Source organism: Pinus tabuliformis, chromosome 5_1 (genome assembly GCF_031772625.1).
Source record: "Pinus tabuliformis cultivar Carrire ecotype Pingquan chromosome 5_1, CPIR1, whole genome shotgun sequence".
In the NCBI taxonomy this organism is placed as follows: domain Eukaryota; kingdom Viridiplantae; phylum Streptophyta; class Pinopsida; order Pinales; family Pinaceae; genus Pinus; species Pinus tabuliformis.
Window position 1 is genome coordinate 694,502,762 of NC_142305.1, and position 20,584 is coordinate 694,523,345.

General features: G+C 38.1%; 2 protein-coding genes across 3 annotated transcripts in view; both read right to left on the reverse strand.

The window, feature by feature from the left end:
* LOC149166842 (phenylacetaldehyde reductase-like) overlaps nt 1-20,584 on the reverse strand; it is a 522,913-nt gene that overhangs the window by 139,076 nt on the left and 363,253 nt on the right. The gene's annotated exons all lie outside the window — the stretch shown is intronic.
* LOC149166845 (uncharacterized) lies at nt 9,865-10,834 on the reverse strand. The gene has a single exon (XM_089432780.1). It carries the CDS (start codon nt 10,620-10,622, stop codon nt 10,080-10,082), a length of 543 nt encoding a protein of 180 aa, XP_089288906.1. The 5' UTR covers nt 10,623-10,834; the 3' UTR covers nt 9,865-10,079.

Consider the following 20,584-nt stretch of genomic DNA (forward strand, 5'->3'; position numbering starts at 1 on the left):
CTTTTCTAATAGAGTTATTTGTTATGTCAAATACCAAGCATATACTAGCAGGTAGCATGTATTGAATATTGATAAAGCAAGTATCTTTACAAATGGTCAAAATCTAAGGGAGTTGACCCTGTTCTATTTCAAAAGTTACTCAAATAAATTATTGACTACAGAAAACCCAGAGAATTTAGAATGCCTTCAGGTTAGGTCCTTTCAAACACCAATTCAGCATTTGATAGTGTTGCTGCTCAAAACTGTATAACTTGAGCATTAACTAACAATCACTCTCATGGGCTAAGTGACCAGTTAAGTGGTATTGGTACCTGGTTTTAAAGCCCAAGAGGTCCCCAACTACCCTTGTGTGTTCCCTAGTGGAAGTGAGTAGGAAGAAGGATAAACAAAACACTAGCTTTTAACGGGTTTTCTTCTTGCAGTTATTATTCCTTTTCAACTTATACAACTTTTATAGATTTTCTGTTTTATTGAGCAACTGCAAATTAAAATGAACATAACAGAATAGTATGCAAATGTCTCTTAAATTTTACTTAAAACATAAAAGGAAATAAACAAAATGTTGTTAGTGTTCCCCTTATGTTCTTATATTTTCATACAACTGATTTGTCAATAACAAAAAGCAAAAATTTAAGATAAATGATAAAAAGAGAACAGAAATGCTAATTGCAACATAGTTTAAACCTGATTACACTGAGTATATAAATTTACAGCAAAGCAAATAAAATAAAAAAAATTGTTACAAACAGAGACAATATGTACTATACAGAGGATGGTTGTTGTGGTGGAAGGTGGCTATTCATTGCACTGTGAAGTTTATGAGAAGGTGGGGTCACATGGTCATGCATAACCCCAAAAAGTGCTTTGAGAGGCCAGATGGATGTTGTGGGAGGTTCATACCCTTCTAGAGGAGGATTTGCATAACATTACTCTTCAAATGGAGACAACTCGAGTTGAGACAGTGGTGTAGAGGGAGGAGTAATATATAATTTCATATTGCTAGAGGGGCCCCAGTGTGTGCACAATTACAGTGGATTCAATAGGCTAACGAAGGAAGTTCTTTGATTTTCTAAAGAAGGTGGTGGTCGCTAATAGAGTGCTTGGTCTATGTTGAGTGGATGGATCTCTCGAGGAGAAACCGACTATGATCTGAGGTATGTTTAGTGAGCATTTTTAGAACACATTTTCTTCTTAACCCTTGTTAGATTTTATTATGATTGCTAGGGATGCTTTCTGCATGTCGGTTCCTCATAAGGTTTTGACCGCTGACTGACTAGGATAGATTGCACAAGACTTCATGAAGGACAAGTTCTTTGCCATCCTTTCCTCAATGCAAAATGGAAATCCCCTGGAATTGATGGAATGTCTTGTGAGATCTACAAGGCAACATGGATATATTGTGGAATCATTTTTGTAGCCTTGCTTATGAGGTTTTCTCTTCAAGTGGCCTTTCAAAGTTGCTTAATTAGGGTTTGATCAAGCTTATTTTGAAGAACGCTACAAGAGACTCATATATAATGATAGCACCTCCTACTTGGGAAAAAACTCATCAAATTCCTCCTTGGGACTAGTGGAAATCAGACTTTGTTACTTACACTCTTACTTGAGAGGGACACTCCACCTCATACCTACTAATACCTATGTGGAAATATACCTAGTAACCTATCCATATGACCTCCGCCTTGAAACCTTAAACTCATTGGTTACTCATCAAATTGAGCTACTCACAAAAACACTCCTTGGCAACAGAAACTCCATACTCACCCAGTACTTTCCATATAAACTACGCCTTTTGACTAGCATTCTACCCTTGAGCATTAGCACCAGCTGGGAATACTTCAGTACTATGCTTCAACCCTTGGTGATTAGACAACCTAGGGGGTGAGCTTGTCTTAATTGGTGGGTGGCATCTGATTACTTTGTTGAGTGTTGCTTATAAAATCATGGCTAAGGTAGTAGCTATGAGAGTACAGGGTGTGGTAAGGAAATTAGTTTGCCAAGAACAAAAAGGATTTGTATGAAGGCAGGTTATTTTGAATATATTGTTATCAACTTGTGAGGCCATGGAGTGGGCCAAGGAATCCGATCAATGGCCTTTCTTCTCAAAAATTGATTTTGACAAAGCTTATGATCATATTGATTAGACATTCATCACAAAAATGTTGACTTGTCTTGGTTTGGACCAACAATGTGTTAACATGATTAATACCATATTCTTGTGTGCTTCAAACTTTAGCTTTAGTGGAAAATGTTTTGTTTTCTTGCATCCATCTTCACAATTCTATTAGACAAGTGTGTCCTTTGGCTTCCAATTTTTATGTGTTAACTTTTAATGTGCTTCATTATCAGTTGGAGTCAGCTCACCTGTAGGTTTTTCATAGAGGTATTTCTTTGCCAGTAGATGTTGAGATGGTCAATAATCATTTTCAAAAGACTCTCCTTTGTCCACGATTGTTGAGTGGGAGTCTCTATCAATTGCCAAGGATTGTTTGACTATGTTCTGTGAAGCCTTTGGTGTTGAAATTTGTAACTAGGTTCAGTCTTCATAAATGTATTGAAGTCATAATGAAATGTACTTATCAAAAGAATGAAGAAAAATATTTTTATTAATATTATTATGACTTATTAAAGCATGGGTTTCATGCTTGGGTCGTCATGTTTTAGGTCAAAGTCCCCATTGAGGACTTCTAGGATTTATTCCGAGTCATTAAAGTCATTGTACAATAAAAGAGACCCTTCTTGGGCTTTCTAATCATGTAAAAGGAACTATTTTTGAGTAAAAAATGAATTTAGTCTTCTCCACACCAAGTCAACCTCAAGAAGATCAAGTCAGCCTCAAGTAGAGTAATTCGACCTCCTAGAAGGCTATATATACAAGGCAATTTGAATTCATTTGGGGCATCTCACTCTCTCACTCATAGTTCGATATCTGAAGTTGGAAGCTGGAAGTGCGAAGTTGGTAAAGGGCTAGAAAAGGAGCTGGAAAGAAGTGCGAGTTTCTGGAGGAAGATAGAAGACCTCAAGATCGAAATTTTGGGACAACTCTCACTCATTTTTGAGTTGTATCAAGGGAGATCGAAGTTTTTCTAGTATAGTTGAAGTTGTTGTTGTTGTTGCTACTGGGTCGAAGTTGTTGTTGATGCTGCTAGGTCGAAGTTTCTTTTGAAGGGCTATCATTTGCAAGAAGGATTGAGGGTTGACTTGGTGTGGAGGAAGTCTTTGTCTAGGTCAAAGAGTCTTGGATTATCTCGAGAAACTATTGAAGGAAGAATTGTGACTGGGTTTTCCCCTAGATAGGGGTTTTGCCCTGGCTATCCGCCTACATACTTTGTCCTTGTGTTATTGTTTTGGTAATTGCTTGATGAACTAAAAGATAAAAAAGAACATAAAGATAAAAGAATCACAAGTAATTATCTATATAAAAAAAAAATTATGCTTTTCTAATTTTCTAACATGGTATCAGAGCTAAGGTAGAGGAAAAAGGCAGTTTTGAAGTATCTACTAGAAGGAATCTAAAGGATTGATCAAGGGATCATATAAGGAACTCTTATAAGAGAAGAAGCTCACTATCTTCAAGGAAAATGTCTAACACAATAAAGAGTGAGAACAAATTGGAAGGAGCATCAAACTACAAATCTTGGAAAAAGAGAACTAACCTCATTCTTGGAAAGAACAAGGTCTTGGATTTGGTCAAAAGAAAGGTGAAGAGACCTACCGAAGAATCCAGTTTTGCAGACAAAGTGAAGTATAGAAAGTCAGAGATATTGGCCATGACACAAATGGTGGAAAGCATAAAGGACAATCTTGTCCCATACATTTCCAATATAGACCATGCTCAAGAAATGTATGAAGCATTGTCAAAATTATTCACTATAAAAAATATTGGTCAAGTAGCAACTTTGAAGAATGAGTTAAGGACTACAAAAATGACAAATGATGATATTGTGGCTTCTGTGGCTTCCTTCTTTGTGAGGATATCTAGAATTAGAGATGAACTTCAAGCCATAGATGAAATTGTACCAGAAAGGGAGCTAGTAATCACTGTATTATTGGGATTACCACCTACTTGGAGTTCTTTTTCTTCAGGTCTCAATACTTAGAAAGAAGCTCCTACCTTTGAGAAATTGTGGAATGATTGCACTCAAGAAGAAATGAGAATCTCATTAGTATCCAACAATGAAGAAGAAAAGGTTTCAAATGCATACTTCACTTCTCACAAGAAAGGACACTCCAAGAAGTCAAGAGGGCCAAGAAGGAAGTTTGATATGTCCAAGATAGAATGCTACCAACGCAACAAAATGGGTCACTACAGGATTGATTGTCCTGACAATCCGAAGAACAAGAAAAGAAGCAAAGACCAAGCCAGTGTTGTTGAAGAAGGATCTCCAAAGAAGATTAAGCCCGAAGAACTAGATATAAGAGACTTACACTACTAAGTCTTTGATCTAAGCTTTAGATATTTTATTTTTGATTTTTAGTATTTGTAGGTTTAACATATTTTGGAAAAACATTTTTTGTTCGTTCTTAAGATTATAGGTATCCCTCAAGCTTGGAGGGAGCCCTCACCAACCTCCAAAGATAAGTATCTTATTACCATTTTCATTCTTAGTCTTCCTTACCTATCCAATTTTGTTTGCATTAAATACTAATCACATTTCTACTCTTTTCCTTGTTTAGGAAAAACTTGTTGAAGACTCGAGAAAGAAGGCCTCACAAGACAAAGCATTGGAATTACAAGGTTTGTTAAGAAACAAGAGGTATGTTTTGAACTACAAGTTTTTGCTATCTTCATATTCATCCTTGATAAACTATTACTGACATCTTTTTGTCTAGCTTTCTTGAATCTTAAAAATTCTTGATTGGGCGATTCATCATTAGATAAATCTACCCTCCTCATATCTTTGATTACTCTTGTGGAACCCTAGAAAGGTTCTTTGTGAAAAACCCTAACTTAAGGGTATGTCGATGATAATGTGTGGAACCCTAACCTACTTAGGGTTATTGATGAAGTCTAAAGAAACTAGTCGATGCTTTGATGATGTCATGTTTGGGATTTTGGTATGGGTATGGAAACCCTAGCTTGTTAGGTTTGAGTGGTAATGTTTGAAATCTTGAACCTTTGAAGTAGGGTTTGTTATGTTTTGTATTGAAACCCTAGATCATTAGGGTTTGGTAGGGTGTATAAGCAAGACTCATATAATGTCTTAGAAATGGAATCCTTGGCAAATGTGTGTTTGTCCGATCAAACCAAGTCTGATCAAGTTTGTTATATGTCTAACTCTTATTGATATTTGTGTAGTTGGGTTTGAATAACACATATGATGGAATCCTAGATATATGAGTTGACCTAATTTTTTATGGTTATGAGTCCTAGGGTTTGGAACTAAGCCCTAGTTGAATTTTGATTCTCTAGGATGATAGTATTTGTGAATTCTAGGGTTTTGTAACTAAACCTTATTAGAAGTCCAAATCTCAAATATATGATATGATAATGTGAGATTTGTGTAAGATTGTTGAAATCTGAATTTGAGTTATGATTGATGATTGTTAAGAAAAATATAGGGTTTACAACAAATCCTAGTGGAAGCTAGTCATGTTGTTGATTGAACTATGATTGGTTTTGATCTCATATATGAAATCTAGGGTTTGTATGAAATCCTAGTAGGAAGTCTAACATATGAATTCTAAAAGTTGCTAGATATATTGCAGATTTATATTTGTTTTAATTGTTTCTAGGGTTTGCAATATGATGCAGTAAGAGTTGTCATACCTCTGGAAGATACATTGAAACCCTAGATGTAATGAAAGTTGTTATGAAATGCTCAAAGTCTTCATGAAGTAGTCTATGGCTTATGACAAAAACCTTAGCAAGAAGTTGAAGTGTATGTGTCTCTTGTGTGTAACTAAGTTTGAGTATTTTGATGTCTAAAGTTGAATGCTTCTGTGATTTTGATATGCTTAACTTCATGCTTCTATAGATTTGGTTGTGCTTGCTATCTAAGTTGTACAGGTACATAATCTTCAAAATGGTGAAGATGCTCGTAAAGTAAAGTTGATATGATAAGCACGATGAAGAAAGTTATGGGAATGATGATGGTCATGATAACTCTGATGAGAAAGATGGAAGCCATGAAAGATTCTCCAATGTCGTAGAAAAGAAGTTGAGCCCCCTATGTTAAGAGAGAGCTTAAATGAAAGAAATCTCCCTAATTTGAGAGGGAGCTTGGATGAAATATAACTCCCTAGTTGAGAGGGAGGTCATATCATAGTCACGATGGACAACTTGAAATTGGAGAATGTATTTTGAAGAGTTGTTGAAAATAGAGATAAGAAGAGTTGGATCTATTTGTAGAGTATGTTGCTGCATGAAAAGTAGGAATCTTCTGTCAAGATTCATATGGAAAGATCCAAGTCCTACTGTGAAAATATGAATAGCAACATCAAGTTGTCTGAAAGACCCCAAAGGTTTGTGTTTATTTACATACATTTGAAAGTTTATTACTGATTGGGGTTGTGTTTGTACAGGTAAATCTCTCGGAAGTTTGATAAGTTTGTGTTTATTTACATACATTTGAAAGTTTGTTACTGATTGGGGTTGTGTTTGTACAGGTAAATCTCTCGGAAGTTTGATATCATGTTTTACATGCTTAGTGTTGTCGATCATTTTGATTGGGAGAGGTTTGTTGTTACCGATTTGTTTGATCGAAGAGAATTTGTTACTGATTGTAATAATCAAGAAAGTTGAGGCTTTGTGTATGAGACATTGCCTGGGAGTACATTTGGCCAACACTTTGTTTTGATGTCTAGTTCCCGAAGTAGGGATGGTGACGTTGGTCATGGAGTTCTGACATTGGATACGCACTTAGATCCCTGGGTTGATGGTTAGTAAGTAAGCCTGATAGTAACTAGAGAGGCTGAAAGCTTTAGTCCATCTTAGTCCCACCTGGATATTGCCCTGGTCAAGAATCTAGTCCATAGCATTGTGGTGCCTAAACTATTGAAGGACTTTGGATAGATTGCCCTGGTCAGGAATCTAATCCAGGGCATTGTGGTGCCTAAATTCTTCATGGTTCATGTGTTCTGAGATCTTCCTTGTACTTTTCATTTTGAATACCTCCCGAGTTAAGAGGGAGTGTTGAAAATTGGAACTAGGTTCGGTCTTCATAAATGTATTGGAGTCATAATGAACTGTAGTCTGTACTTATCAAAAGAATGGAGAAATATATTATTATTATTATTATTATTATTATGAGTTATTAAAGCATGGGTTTCATGCTTGGGTCATCATGTTTTAGGTCAAAGTCCCCATTGAGGACTTCTAGGATTTATTCTGAGTCATTAGAGTCATTGTACATCAAAAGAGACCCTTCTTAGGCTTTCGGATCATGCAAAAAAAATAATTCTTGTGTCAAAAATGAATTGAGTCTTCTCCACACCAAGTTGGCCTCAAGAAGATCAAGTCGTCCTTAAGTAGAGTAATTCGACCTCCCTGGAAGGTTATATATACAAGGCAATTCGAATTCATTTGGGGCATCTCACTCTCTCACTCATAGTTCAATATCTGAAGTTGGAAGTGTTGAAATTTCTAAGTCTGACACGTTAGAAATCCCTACTTCATTATCTGGTTTAATTTCTCCTACTTGTTTATTCCATTGGCAAGTTATTTATAAATATAAATATTGAAATAAACACAAATGCAACCTTAAGTCATATACAGATTAGCAACTTAAATAACTGAGACAAGCACACAAGGGACACTATTATTTTTTAACAATCGTCCCCGGAAAAACCCAATGCGTGAAAACCGGTGCAAAGGATATGAGGGTTTTATTATTATGCAGTTTCTGAATACAACTAGGGTGCCAGAAATGGCTCACTCAACAGAGAATGTCCTCGGCAGTAGCACTTCTCCTCAGAGACAGATATTTCGGTTGATCAATCACCAGATGAACGATCCCACAGTAACTACCACAGCTTCCACTGCTATGCATCACTCTGATAGGGACTGTGTCACCCTCTTAGCTCACCAGCGTTCAGTATGCCCCACGAAAATCTTCCAGTGTTGCCTCTAGGCCCTGCGTCATCTCTGTTAGCCTTTGCGCAACTACTGAAGCCTTTGTGTCAGCGCCTTGGCTCTCTGCGTCACCGCTCAGACCCTCTATGTCACCCACGCTCGGCTCTTCAGCCTCTACATAGCTCCCAGTTGCCTCTGCATCAACCTCTCCAGGCTCTGCGTTGTCTCTCTGGCACTATCTTTGCTATGTATTCTCGGCCTCGTGCCAAACTGCCCCTCGCTGCAACAAATCACTAGCTCGATTCTCTCAGCAAAACCCCGCTCCAGAAAATCGAACTCTTGATCAATTTGGTGTACCTCCAACTGACCCTCAAGCCTCCTCTTATACTTTTCCTGTTGAGTCTTCAACGGTCGAGATTAAGTCTCTAATCAACCGCTAAGATTAGATTTGGCTTGATCCATGTCACTTAAAACATTCTCACCCAGTTTTATATTAATACCCATTAATATTTTAATTTTCCTAAGTTTAGACTTAAGAACCCCATTAAAAATATTAATTATTTTAATATCTCTCCAACCGGGTGGAATTTCCCCAAACCATTTCTGGGTCTTAGATATCTTATGTGCCTTAGCCTCTCCACCAATTTTCATGGCTAGAGCACATCCGATGCTACCACAAATCAACAGGAAGATAGAACTACAAAGTTGGTAAAGGAATAGAAAAGAAGCTAGAAAGAAGTGCAAGTTTTTGGAGGAAGATAGAAGAACTCAAGATCGAAATTTTGGGACAACTCTCACTCACTTTTGAGGTGTATCAAGGGAGATCGAAATTTTTCTAGTATAGTTGAAGTAGTTGTTGTTGCTGCAACTGGGTCGAAGCTGCTACTGATGTTGCTAGGTCGAAGTTGCTTTTGAAGGGTTATCATCTGCAAGAAGGCATGCTGACTTGGTGTGAAGGAAGTCTTTGTCTAGGTCAAAGAGTCTTGGATTATCTCGAGAAACTATTGAAGGAAGAATTGTTGACTGGGTTTTCCCTTAGATAGGGGTTTTTCCCTGGTTGTCCACCTACATCTGTTGTCCTTGTGTTACTATTTTGATAATTGCTTGATGAACTAAAAGATAAAAGAAAAACATAAACATAAAAAAATCACAAGCAATTATCTATATAAGAAAATATTTCTGCCTTTCTGATTTTCTAACATTTAGGACTATCGTCAATGTTTAAAATAGTAACTTTTGTTAGTTGGTCTTGATAAGTCACTTGCCTGGAATCCAACTGCCTAGAATTTTGTTCATCCTAGTGATATTGTGAGATACCTTGGCATCTCATTTGTTGATGGTCTTACTCTAGTTGTCATATAGGATTGGAGTCTTGAGCAATTACAACATAAGATTCTCTTTGGGAAATATAAGGATCTTCCTTTTGCTAGTCAACTCACTATGGTGAGTAAAATCCTTCAAGATTTCACATATATTATGTAATACTATTGGTTTCCTACCAAAGTCCAGAGTCATCAGTGGTAGTATATGTTGCAATCGTATTTTTAGGCCGAGTATGGAGGGGCTTGAGGTCTCCCCATTGCACATTTAGTGACCGTACTAAGTTAAAGAGCCATTACTGAAACTGTAAAGATTACTGAGAACATTAATAGTCCCCTTGACTGCTAGATCAAGCATTTCAGCCTACTGTAGGTACTTATAGTGCTTTAATTGCAGGGTTATGCAAGGCAGACAGACTCGCTGAGGCATATGTAGGTGCAGCAATTTGACTAATTAATACCCAACTTCCATCTATATGGAGACCTCTAACCTCAAAGAAGAAAACACCTGATCTTGACCATTAGACCTATATGAAACTCACATCAATTAAATGTTAGCACACATGTAAAAACATCACCAAAAACACCAACATCTACTTCTACCTAAAGGCATGTAAAAGGACTATCTCAAGGTTGATACTAATAACAATAAATGAAAGTAAGGAAATGGTAGGTCTCGAGGAAGACAGGCACTTCAAATTGATATATGCTTCTGTTTGAGGAAGCACAAAAAGCATTATAAGACACTACAAGCATGCATTAAAGCAGGATACCTTCAGATATTCAACCAAAGATTCAACTTGAACTTCATTACGCTTCCCCAAAACAAGCTCCAGCAATTGACAAACACTCTCAATGTCCAGACTTTTCTGTTTGTCCTCTGTCAGACAATATCTGAATGAATAAGTGTAGAAATCCTGGAAGTTTTGGGGCCTCATGACCTCTTGCTCCAAAGCAGGTAGTGCCTTTCTCAGCTTATCAATTGTATCAACTTTTAATGCCTTTAAGCCCCTTCGCCACTTATCCAAAGTAAAATAGCCCTGTTTTGCAGCTCGCATCTTCCAAGCAAGCATTAGAATTCTGACATTTGTTATATCAACTCCCGAGCCTGTACACAAACATTCGACTCCTTCAGGGCCTATTATGCCTTCTGCATCCTTGTCTGCATATTGCCCAAACAAGATATCTATACGTTCCAACTCTTTTGCAGCTACTCTGCTCGCCGTGGAAGTGAGATCCGCCGCTGCGGCAGCATTTGCTCCCGTTTTCCTTGTAGATGAGCGGCGCATCCTTAAATATATATCCTTTACAATACATAGACTGAAATCCAGAAATTTCCACAGTAACCAAGCCTCTGCAATCCTTGAAACCCTTAAATCCCTTGTTATCGATCCCGTAAAAGCCTTCTCCGTCAAATGCGACTCATGCAAAACCGTCAAATGTGTCTCAAGCAAAACACCGCCCCGTTGCAATATGACGCTAAAATCCCATTAGAGAAGTTCCAATATCATCTTCGTCTCTACGAAATTTCCTCCTTCCTAGAAAGAGAATCTTCATAACCGAATTTAGGTACGACACTTCTATCTTACGCTTCTCTGTCTTCTGAGAAAACATAAGCCATTTCGAAGGCTGCTGAAGGGACATGAAAAGCCACAAAAGCAAAGCGTGCATTGAGAAAACCAATCTGCTGAAAGTTCGGAGAGAAAGCAAGTCACTCGCGCGTCCACTAGTACCATAGGTGAGTATCACCGCAGAGGTTTGGAATTCTATTCCCGTGATCGCCATAGATACCGAATTTAATCTCAATTCTCTCGCAAGGAAGGAGACCCTAATTTTGCTGAACCGTTTTAATCCCTTCCTTGGGCAATGAAATTCAACGTTCAACCTCTTGAGCGGAAGAGGGTTCCGCTCAGTAACTACGGGATTTCTGAGGCTAAACATGGAAATTAACCTCAAAATGAATCGATGCCCACTAAATTGCCTTTAAATTATTTCAAACTAGGCCAGAAATTGCTTAAAGATGGGATAACCAGTACCAAATAGGTTAGAAATTTCATCAATCTTCACAAAATCAAGCTTCAAAATGGACAATTATGCACAGAAAACGATGTGCTCGAAATTTTCCCGGCATCGAAACAACACAGCGCTTGTTAAACATGGGGTCTTAGATTCAAACCGCAGAAATGTAACCGTGAATTTCTTACAAGCTTTTACCCAGCAGAATTTAACCACAAATTTACACGAGCGTAGGGCCTGTGAGGTCGCAGGGTTTGAACGACGGGCTCTGATACCATATGTAGTGACCGTACTAAGTTAAAGAGCCATTACTGAAACTGTAAAGATTACTGAGACTGTGAAACTGTAAAGATGGTGAAAGAGTTTGAAATTGTATTAATTGATTTGATGAAGTACTTACCTGGTCTGCTACGGATGTTGCGATGAAGATGCTTCAGAACTTCTCCAGCGTTCTCGTTACCGAATGACCAAAACCACCCAGCCAAACCGAGTATACCTAGATACTCAATCCAGTATGCTTCTCAATTGATGCATACCGTTCCCCCATGCCCAGAAACTTCAAAACAAGCAAAACAAGCAAGGCTCAATAGTTCCGCATTATAAGCAGTATGTATAAATTTCCTCTCCTTCCTCCCCCTGTCTTCCGCTTCGGCCTCTCCTTATGTACTGTTCATTAGCGGTGGTCGCTCTCTCCACCAACGAGCCCATCGCTTCCTTTCTCAGCGACACCTCCTCCATGTCCTGAGTCGTATCTTTCTTTTAAGGATATATTGACATGTGTGATTTTGCTTTGATTAAAAATTTTATTTGTTTAATTAAAATGTCCTAAGTTCATACATAGGAACTTTATTTTGATTTAATTTATCCCTTTAATAATTTATTGACATACTTTATTAAAATTCTGAGATAGATAATTATATAACTTAATTTTTAAGAATTCACATAATTCTTTACATCTATTTTCTTTATAACCCTTTTACTTTATACTTTTAAATTTAATATCATTGGTAATCGCTCATTAATCATGAGGCATTAAGTAATATGTGCTGATGGGTGAATGCGACTTTTCTATTTGAAGGAGTGTCAGGATATTTAATATTTTAGGTAATTTAGAATATAGTTACTAGTGCAGTGCATGCGATACATGCATATGTAGCTATCATATGCATGCATCGTATGCATGCTAATATTCTCGTGCTCTCTATATTAATGATGGGTCACTACAGCACATAAGAATGTCTACACTATGCATATAAATGAGGGAGGCCTTGATTTAGTAGATGTTGCAATTCAAGGGAGCATTTTGGTAGCTAAGTGGGTAGTTAGATGTCTAGACGCTACTTCACCTTGGCAAATTTTGTTGTGGCACAAATCGCTTTTAGCTTAACATGTTGGTAAAATCAAGGATCTTTTTGGACTACGTAGTATTATAATATCTTATCTGCTCCACATAACTTATAGATTATAGGCTCTTTTATTTTCAAGAATATGTGGGAAGCATCAAGGAAGGTGGTAAGTTTGGCCCAATGGCATATGTCAAGCAGTTGAGTTGGATGCAACATGACTAGAAGCCTTATTTGAAATTGGAAGCTACAAGGCACTTGTATCTCGGATCTTCCACACTGTCAAGTAAGGATGTTAAGTAGGAAGAATATCTTTTTCTATAGGGAGTTATGGGATGCTAATTCTCACTCCTAGAAGAATTGGTGCTCAATGGCTCGGGAGTTTGCATTGTATGCGCCCATTATTTTCAGATTGTTGCACTCATCCTGCAAGATCTGTTCAAGATGAAAATTGGTATGTTAGGGCCCTTCTAGCATGATTGGGAGTGGGGTCTTGGATGCCCTTTAACTTAGTATGATTCACATAAACTACACTCTAGTTTGCATTAAAGGCATGAGTTAGGCCTAATTTTGAATGCTAAGACTTGATGGATACAAAGGTTGCATAATGTTTGGTCAATGTGGGTTCCCTATAAAATATAAATGTTTGCCAAGTTGGTGATCTATCTACTACAAAATGTAACTAGGTTTGGTCTTCATAATGATCTTTGTACTTATATCATTTGTATACTTTATGTAAAAGAAAAAGAAGAAAAATAAATTTTATTATTATTATTTTATTAGATAAGCATGTTCTTCATGCCTCTAGGATTTGTTTAGTCAAAGAGTTAAAGCCCTATTTGGACCTATTGCAAAGGAAAAGGAAAAATAATTTTAAAATATGTAATTTGGGTCAAAAACCCCTCTAGATGCCATGTCGGCCCTACCTCGTCAAGTCAACTCTGCCCCAAAGGTCATGTATATTTTCACCCCTCTGGACAATATAAAGAGAAGATGATTTGAGCTCATTTGGACACACAATTCGCTCAAATAGTTTTAAAATTTCACAGGAGGGCTGAAATCTAAAGTTGGAGAACGGTTCGTCGAAGTTCTGCCTCATCTTATCTCTTGTTGAAGATTTGTTGCTGGTCTCTTGATATTTATGGATTTGTTGTGTAGAAGGAGGGTTTGACTTGGCATATAGAAAGTTGGTCACGAGTCTTGGATATCTCACTTTGATCTAATTCTATAATAATTTTTCTAGGTTTTCCCCTTGGAGGGTGATGGGATGGGGTCCCCTAGGGTCAAATTTGGAGCAAAAGCCCAAGTTTTATGTAAAAAAATGTAAAGTCTCCGCAAATGGTGGTCGTGGAGTGCATAGATAATTACAAAGTCAAAAAGGGTTTTACCCTTCTTTATGTAAGTTAGGTTGGCTTTTTGAAGATCAGACCATGGGATTATATAAATAGGTGTGTCTTAGACAGTCTAAGGAAAGGGATGGATGAAGACAAATGTAATGAGTCAATAGAAGGAAGATCGTATAAGTCTTGGAGGAGGAAAAGGCTCTACAGTTGTGTGCGTAGAGGCCTAGAGTAGAGTCTGCAGCTGAGTCAGCAGGGAAGTCTTGACTCTATACGCTGAACTGAATATTAATAAAGAAGATTATTACATAAATTCCTGTGTCTTACCTATCTACTTATGTTATGTATGAATGCGCTTTATGCTGTGATGAATGATGGGTTTATGAAATAATGATGTATTAATGCGCGACTTTACTTGATCTATATTGTTATATGAACGCAATTGATGTTAAGGGTTTACACGAAGATTATATCATTGTATGTTAGAGTTACCGAACACTTAAACAGATCTGAGTAAATACTGGGCTAAGAGTAATCTTTGATGCATGTAAGTAGTTGATTTACCTATTCAGGGTCCGTGAAAGCCAATTGTAGACCTTCGCGGAGGTCTAGAGGCTGATTAAAGGAAGTTACATCGATAAGCCATAAAGGCTTGTTGATCTACGCGGAGGCAGATCTAGGGCACAAAACGACATCACACTAATCTCTGGGTGCAGAAACTTGGTTCTAGCATCCCCCCATACTGCTTCAAGTGAGACTTCAGTCCGCGCTTCGCAGATTGATGCCGAAAGGGCCAGTAGTGTAGGGATTTGTTTGGCGCAACTAACTCTGAACCTGGGTCAGGACCCACTAAGCCAACAGAGGGGTTTTTCCCTAGCTTGGAGCCCATATCTTGTGTTTCTTATGTACTGTGATCTTCATGTTTTTACATTTGATAATTGTTTGATAAAGAATAACATAATTAAATTAATGAGAAGCCAACAAATTTCACAAGCAGTTATCAAATAATGAGAAATCTAAATTTAAACCACTGTTAGTTTTTGTAGCATCAGATGTTGTTCTAGTCTCGACTCTCAACAGTTGTCAGAGAGGCTAAGAAACACTAGGACTCCAGAACTGAGAAAAGGCTTCAGGAAAATCCACCTAGAGATGCCTTAATTAAGTTAATTAATCAGTAACTAAATTTTTCCTAAGTCTAACTTAGGGAAAATGATTAATTAACAGTAATTAATTGAAGAAGGTGATATTTCTCTAGAAACTTGAACGGATCGACTAGGAAATAATCTCAGCCATTGATTAAGTTTTAATCTTGTCTGTTGGAGTCCCACAATGAAATTATAAGAAGAATTCAATGGGTAGATGGAGGAACACACTTGAAATTGATTTCCTTGGGCAGTTTGATTTTCCAAAGACCAACAGTGATTTGTCGGAGGAATTCGAGCCAAAGAGGGGACACAGAGACAGAGAGGAGCAGAGACAGTGAGTCCGGAGGAAGTCTTCCAGTTCTAGAGAGTCAGTAGCAAAAGGACCATATTTCCTAGAGAAGTTGCGCAGAGCCAACGCAATTAGCTTTAGAGGGAGATCGATTTTGTTGAAGGGAAGGGTAATTCAGTTGCAGTTGGTCCGGAAATTCTCTAAGAGGCCAAGAAAATTCCTTCCAGAGGCAAAGCAAGCTAGGACATCACTTTTCCAATAAATCCGGGGCTTAGCGAGTTGGGGCCTGCGTAGAGGCTCACACAAAGGATGTACAACTAGCTAGATTTTCCAATCGTTGGGGTTGGATCAGACGTGGTGTTGAGATATTTGGTTCACAAATATTGTGGGCAGATTCTTTTGCTGATTGGATTGCCAGTTGGGCGTTCATAGATTGTACTAAGAATTTCTCACTGCTGCTTAATAATAAAAACCCTCAATTGCTACACTATTTTTCCCGCATTGGGTTTTTCTCGGAACTTTTGTCCAAAAACAACGGTGTTATATTTTTGTGTGTGCGCGTCAATGTTTTCTCAATTTCCAGTTTATCTTCTCCCGTATTTTTATTTGTGAAGATTGCAATGTAGTTAATTCATTATTGTCATAGCAATAAACTGCATAATTTATTTACAGTTATAGGAATTAATTCCAATTGTTGCAATAGAATTTCAGCATTGAAATTTTCACATGGCATCAAAGCAATTTTGATCAAACGGGGAAGCTCAGAAGTTGAAGCAGAAAATTCATTGTTCAAAGGGAGAAACAGGACATTTTCTGAGGGTTGCGCAATGCCTAGCCAGGCAGTGTGAATTGTTGGGTTGTTCAATTTTTCAGTGCTGGGCTGTAGAAAAAATTTAGCTTGCTAGATTGAGTGGTTCTAATGCGCAGATGGGGCAACAATAGCTCAGATTTTTGCTTAGCAGATTCCTTATTTGGGCGCAGGAGGGTTTTGCAGCAGTTGCTACTGCAGAATCGACATCGGGTGGAAGAGGAAGCGCACACAGAGGGAATTTCTCTCGAAGGTTTTCTAGCCTAGAAATCCAAATTTCAAGTTGCAATTTGCAATAGCTACCAGCCTATGAAACAGAATTCATCGGATTTTCCTCAAGTGTCTGAATCCTACGAATCAGAGAAAATTCGCCCTAATTCGAATCCTAAATTTGGGACACGTCGTGTCCTAATAGGACACGCTTGAATCCGGGTTGTGTCCCATTAGCATAGAACGTGTCCCAAACATTGGATTCAAATCCGGCAAAAAGGAACCCACGGGCCTTTAAAAACAGCACATTCCTATTTTTATTTACCATTTTCTCTCATTCCTTTTGCAAACAGTGAGTTGTGGGTTTGCTGTTAGAAGTTTGGAGCAAGGAGCCAAGGGTTTGGAGCACTCGGCAAGGAAATTCAAGCACCAGGTAGGTGCATTTCATCTCTATTTTTTTTCATTTGTATTACAGCAGTTTGTAGATGCATTTATTTTACAAATTTGTGCATGTTTTGTTTATTTTTTTTACAGTATTCATGGCTCAATCAAGGGAAGCAAGTAGGGGGCAAAGGAAGGGGAAGAATGTCCCCATTGGAGATGCCCCTCCTCCCCCAATATCATCAGAGTCTGCTGCAAGTAATGTTTAGGGAAGACTTCTTGCAAAAGGTAACATTGAGAAATATCCCTTGTGGAAATATGTCACAAGAGAGGATGGGCCAAGCACCAAGGGGAAGGGAGGAGGCAATGTGCATTAGAGATGCAACTTTTGCCACAATACTTTCACAAGCACATATTTTCGTGTGAAAGGCCATTTGTTGGCTTTACCAGGTTGTGGAGTTGGAGCTTGTACAGCTGTTCCTTTACAAAAGAGAAAAGAAATGGAAAAAGAGTTCACTGTTGGTATGGCAAATGTGGCTGCAAAATCAAGAAAAACCAAGAATGATGACCCCCTTCCATTATTTAGGAAAGGCACCACCAAATTTACGTTTGAAAGTTCTATTGGGGGATAAGCAGCAAAAAGAAAGGCAATTTCACTTGGTCCAATGGACAAGATTTTTCAAAAATAGAAACGAGAAGAGCTTGATCTCACCATTGCCTTCTTTTTCTATCAAAACTTCATATCCTTTAATGTTGCACGGTCACCTTTATTTATTGAGATGTGCCGAGCTCTAACTCACGGGTCTCCATCATGGTATGTGCCTCCTAGTTCAGAGAAGCTTAGAACCACATTGTTGACGAAGGCAAAAAAAGAGGTGCAAAAAATGCTTGAGCCTATTAAGGCATCATTGCCAACATCTAGGGTTAGCATTGCTTCTGACGGATGGACAGATCCAGCACGACAACCACTCATCAACATCATGGTGTCTTCCTTGAATGGTTCAGTTTTCTTGAAAGCAGTGGATACACTTGGAGAATACAAGGATGCACAATTTATGGGTGAGTTGTTTATTAAAGTTATTGAAGATGTAGGTGTTGATTCTTGTGTGAAAATCATTACAAATAATGCACATGTTTGCAAGGCTGCTGGCATGATTGTGGAAGCTAAATATCCACAAGTGTTTTGGACACCTTGCATTGTCCATTCATTGAACTTAGCACTGAAATCCATTTCTTTTAATGTGCTTTGGATTGGTAACATTATTGAGGATGCACGACATATCCGTAACTTTGTGCAAAATCATACAAATGGCCTCACTATCTACAAAGAGTACAACAATCTATCATTGTTGAAGATTTTTGATACACAATTTACCTCTTCATTCATCATGTTGAAGAGGTTGAGAGAGGTCAAGACCACTCTTGGGGCCATGGTTATTTCTGAGTTTTGGTCTTTTTGGAGAAAGACAGATCAAGTAGCCTCTAAAAGAGTGAAGAACACAGTACTAGATGATGCTTGGTGGGAGACGATAGATCTAATTATTCAGATCATGGACCCTACCATTTCTTTGCTTTGATTTGCAGATACAGACAAACCCATCCTAGGAGAGGTTTATGAAGGATGGGATTCCATGATTGAGTTTGTGAGGAGCATTATTCTACAGAGTGAGTGCCCGGAGTATGAGACATCACCAGAGGCCTTCTGTGGTACTATACAGGATATTCTTGTCAGCAGATGGGACAATAATTGCACACCTTTACATTGTTTGGTTCACTCATTGAACCCAAAATACTACAACCATGAGTGGCTGAATGGTGGACCTTCCTACAGATTGCCTCCTCACATGGATGGTGAAATCTCATAGGGGAGGAAAGATGCATTCAGGGCGGTATTTTAGGATAGAACATTGCTTGATGAGGTGGAGGATGCCTTTGCAGAGTTTTCCAATGGCACTGGTCGATTTGTAGGATATGATGTGATTAGAGACAGGGGGCTAAGAAGCCCTATTCTTGGTGGGAAAATCATGGGGAAACAAGCCCTTCTCTTTAGTAGTTAGCCATGAGGCTCCTCTCTCAGGTGACTTCATCCTCTTGTTGCGAGAGGAATTGGAGCACACATGGGAATTTGTATAGTGTGAAGAAGAGCAGGCTTGAGCAGTCCAGGGCAGAGACAATGGTGTATGTGCACACCAACCTTCGTCTTATTTACAAGTAGAGGGAAGAGTGGTTGAAGGGAAAGACAAAGATGTGGGATGTCTTTCTTGATGATATGGATCTGGACAGCAGTGTTGAGTTTGCATTGGCCAACATAGATATCGATGATCCAATGCTAGAGCCTATTAGATTTGATAACAGTGATATTGTAGAGGGGTCATCCTCCACACCAGCAAATGCAGAGGCGACTAAGGATACAGGGGAGGAGGAGGATGCATAGGAGAGCAGTGGTGACCATGATGATGAGGACATTGATGTTGATTCTGATGATGGCTATGAGGATTGATGACTCATGAGTCATGGGCTACCTACTTATTTTCTATTTCTATTTTCCATTGGCATTGCACTACCTATGTAACACATTTTGATTTGCTGACTTAATGAGAAAACTACAGCTATCAGTGTCTTTATCTTACTATCTTGTCTTTCTCCTATTGGATCATTGATGAATTGAATATGTATTATGATTTATCATTTATGAATTTAGAATTTATGATTCATTGATTTATCATTTATGATTTATGTGACATGCATTTGAATTTTTTTATGTACTATGCATGCTATAATGTTACTAACTTACTTTGTAAATAGTAAAACTAACATCTAGATGAAGATCAATGTTTGAAATCAATGAATTTGTATCATTAATGAGAATTTTTGTAAGAAATATCTAATTTTTAATATATATATATATATATATAATGAATCCTACGTGTCCTGTTCCGGGGGGTGAACGTGTCTGAATCCGACACTCGAATCCTCGTGTCAAGTTACTTAGCTGCCAACATATTTTCTCACACTAGAAGGGAGTGCAAATAGCAGATTCAATAGTCGACCAGGTGAAAGAGGGAGTTCTCCATTCCAGTTTCAGAGATGGCCACAACTAGGCTTAGAGATCAAGATAGGTTGGAGGGAGCTTCCAACTATGTCATCTGGAAGGCTAGGATGTTTTTCCTGCTGGATGAATTTGGCCTGAAGTATGCAGAAAATGTTGTGGCAATACCGATTAATGCAGATCAACTCAGAGAATACAAGAAAAATATGGAAAAGGGGAAGACGATGATCCTGGATGGACTCTGAGACCATATAATCTCACATATTGTTGGTACCATTCCATTACCATCTTTTTCTTCTAAAAATGCCATCATTTGTCTACATTTTCCTCCATAGATCACTTATATTCCTGAAATTGATTAATTAATAGCATTATAGTTGTTAGTTTGCATTAAAGTTAATTTACGAGTTTTTATGTTAGAAATTAGGAATTTTCAATAAAAAGGTTACAGGAAGTCACAACATCCTGTAAATGGTTTATCATCTGACACGTGGCATGACAGGCAAGCCAAAGCAATGGATAGGAATGAAAACTGGAATGTACAAGCATGGTGAAAAATCGATTCTACAGCAAATCAAAAGCTCCTAGTTATGCGGTCCACGCTGGTCAAACCTCAGTGTTTTGGTTACAAAGGCAATAAAAGCCATAGTTTCCCAAACTGGTTTCGTTT

Coding starts and splice junctions, on each gene's coding strand:
- LOC149166845 (XM_089432780.1), bottom strand. CDS start 10,622: ATGCGCCGCTCATCTACAAGGAAAACGGGAGCAAATGCTGCCGCAGCG.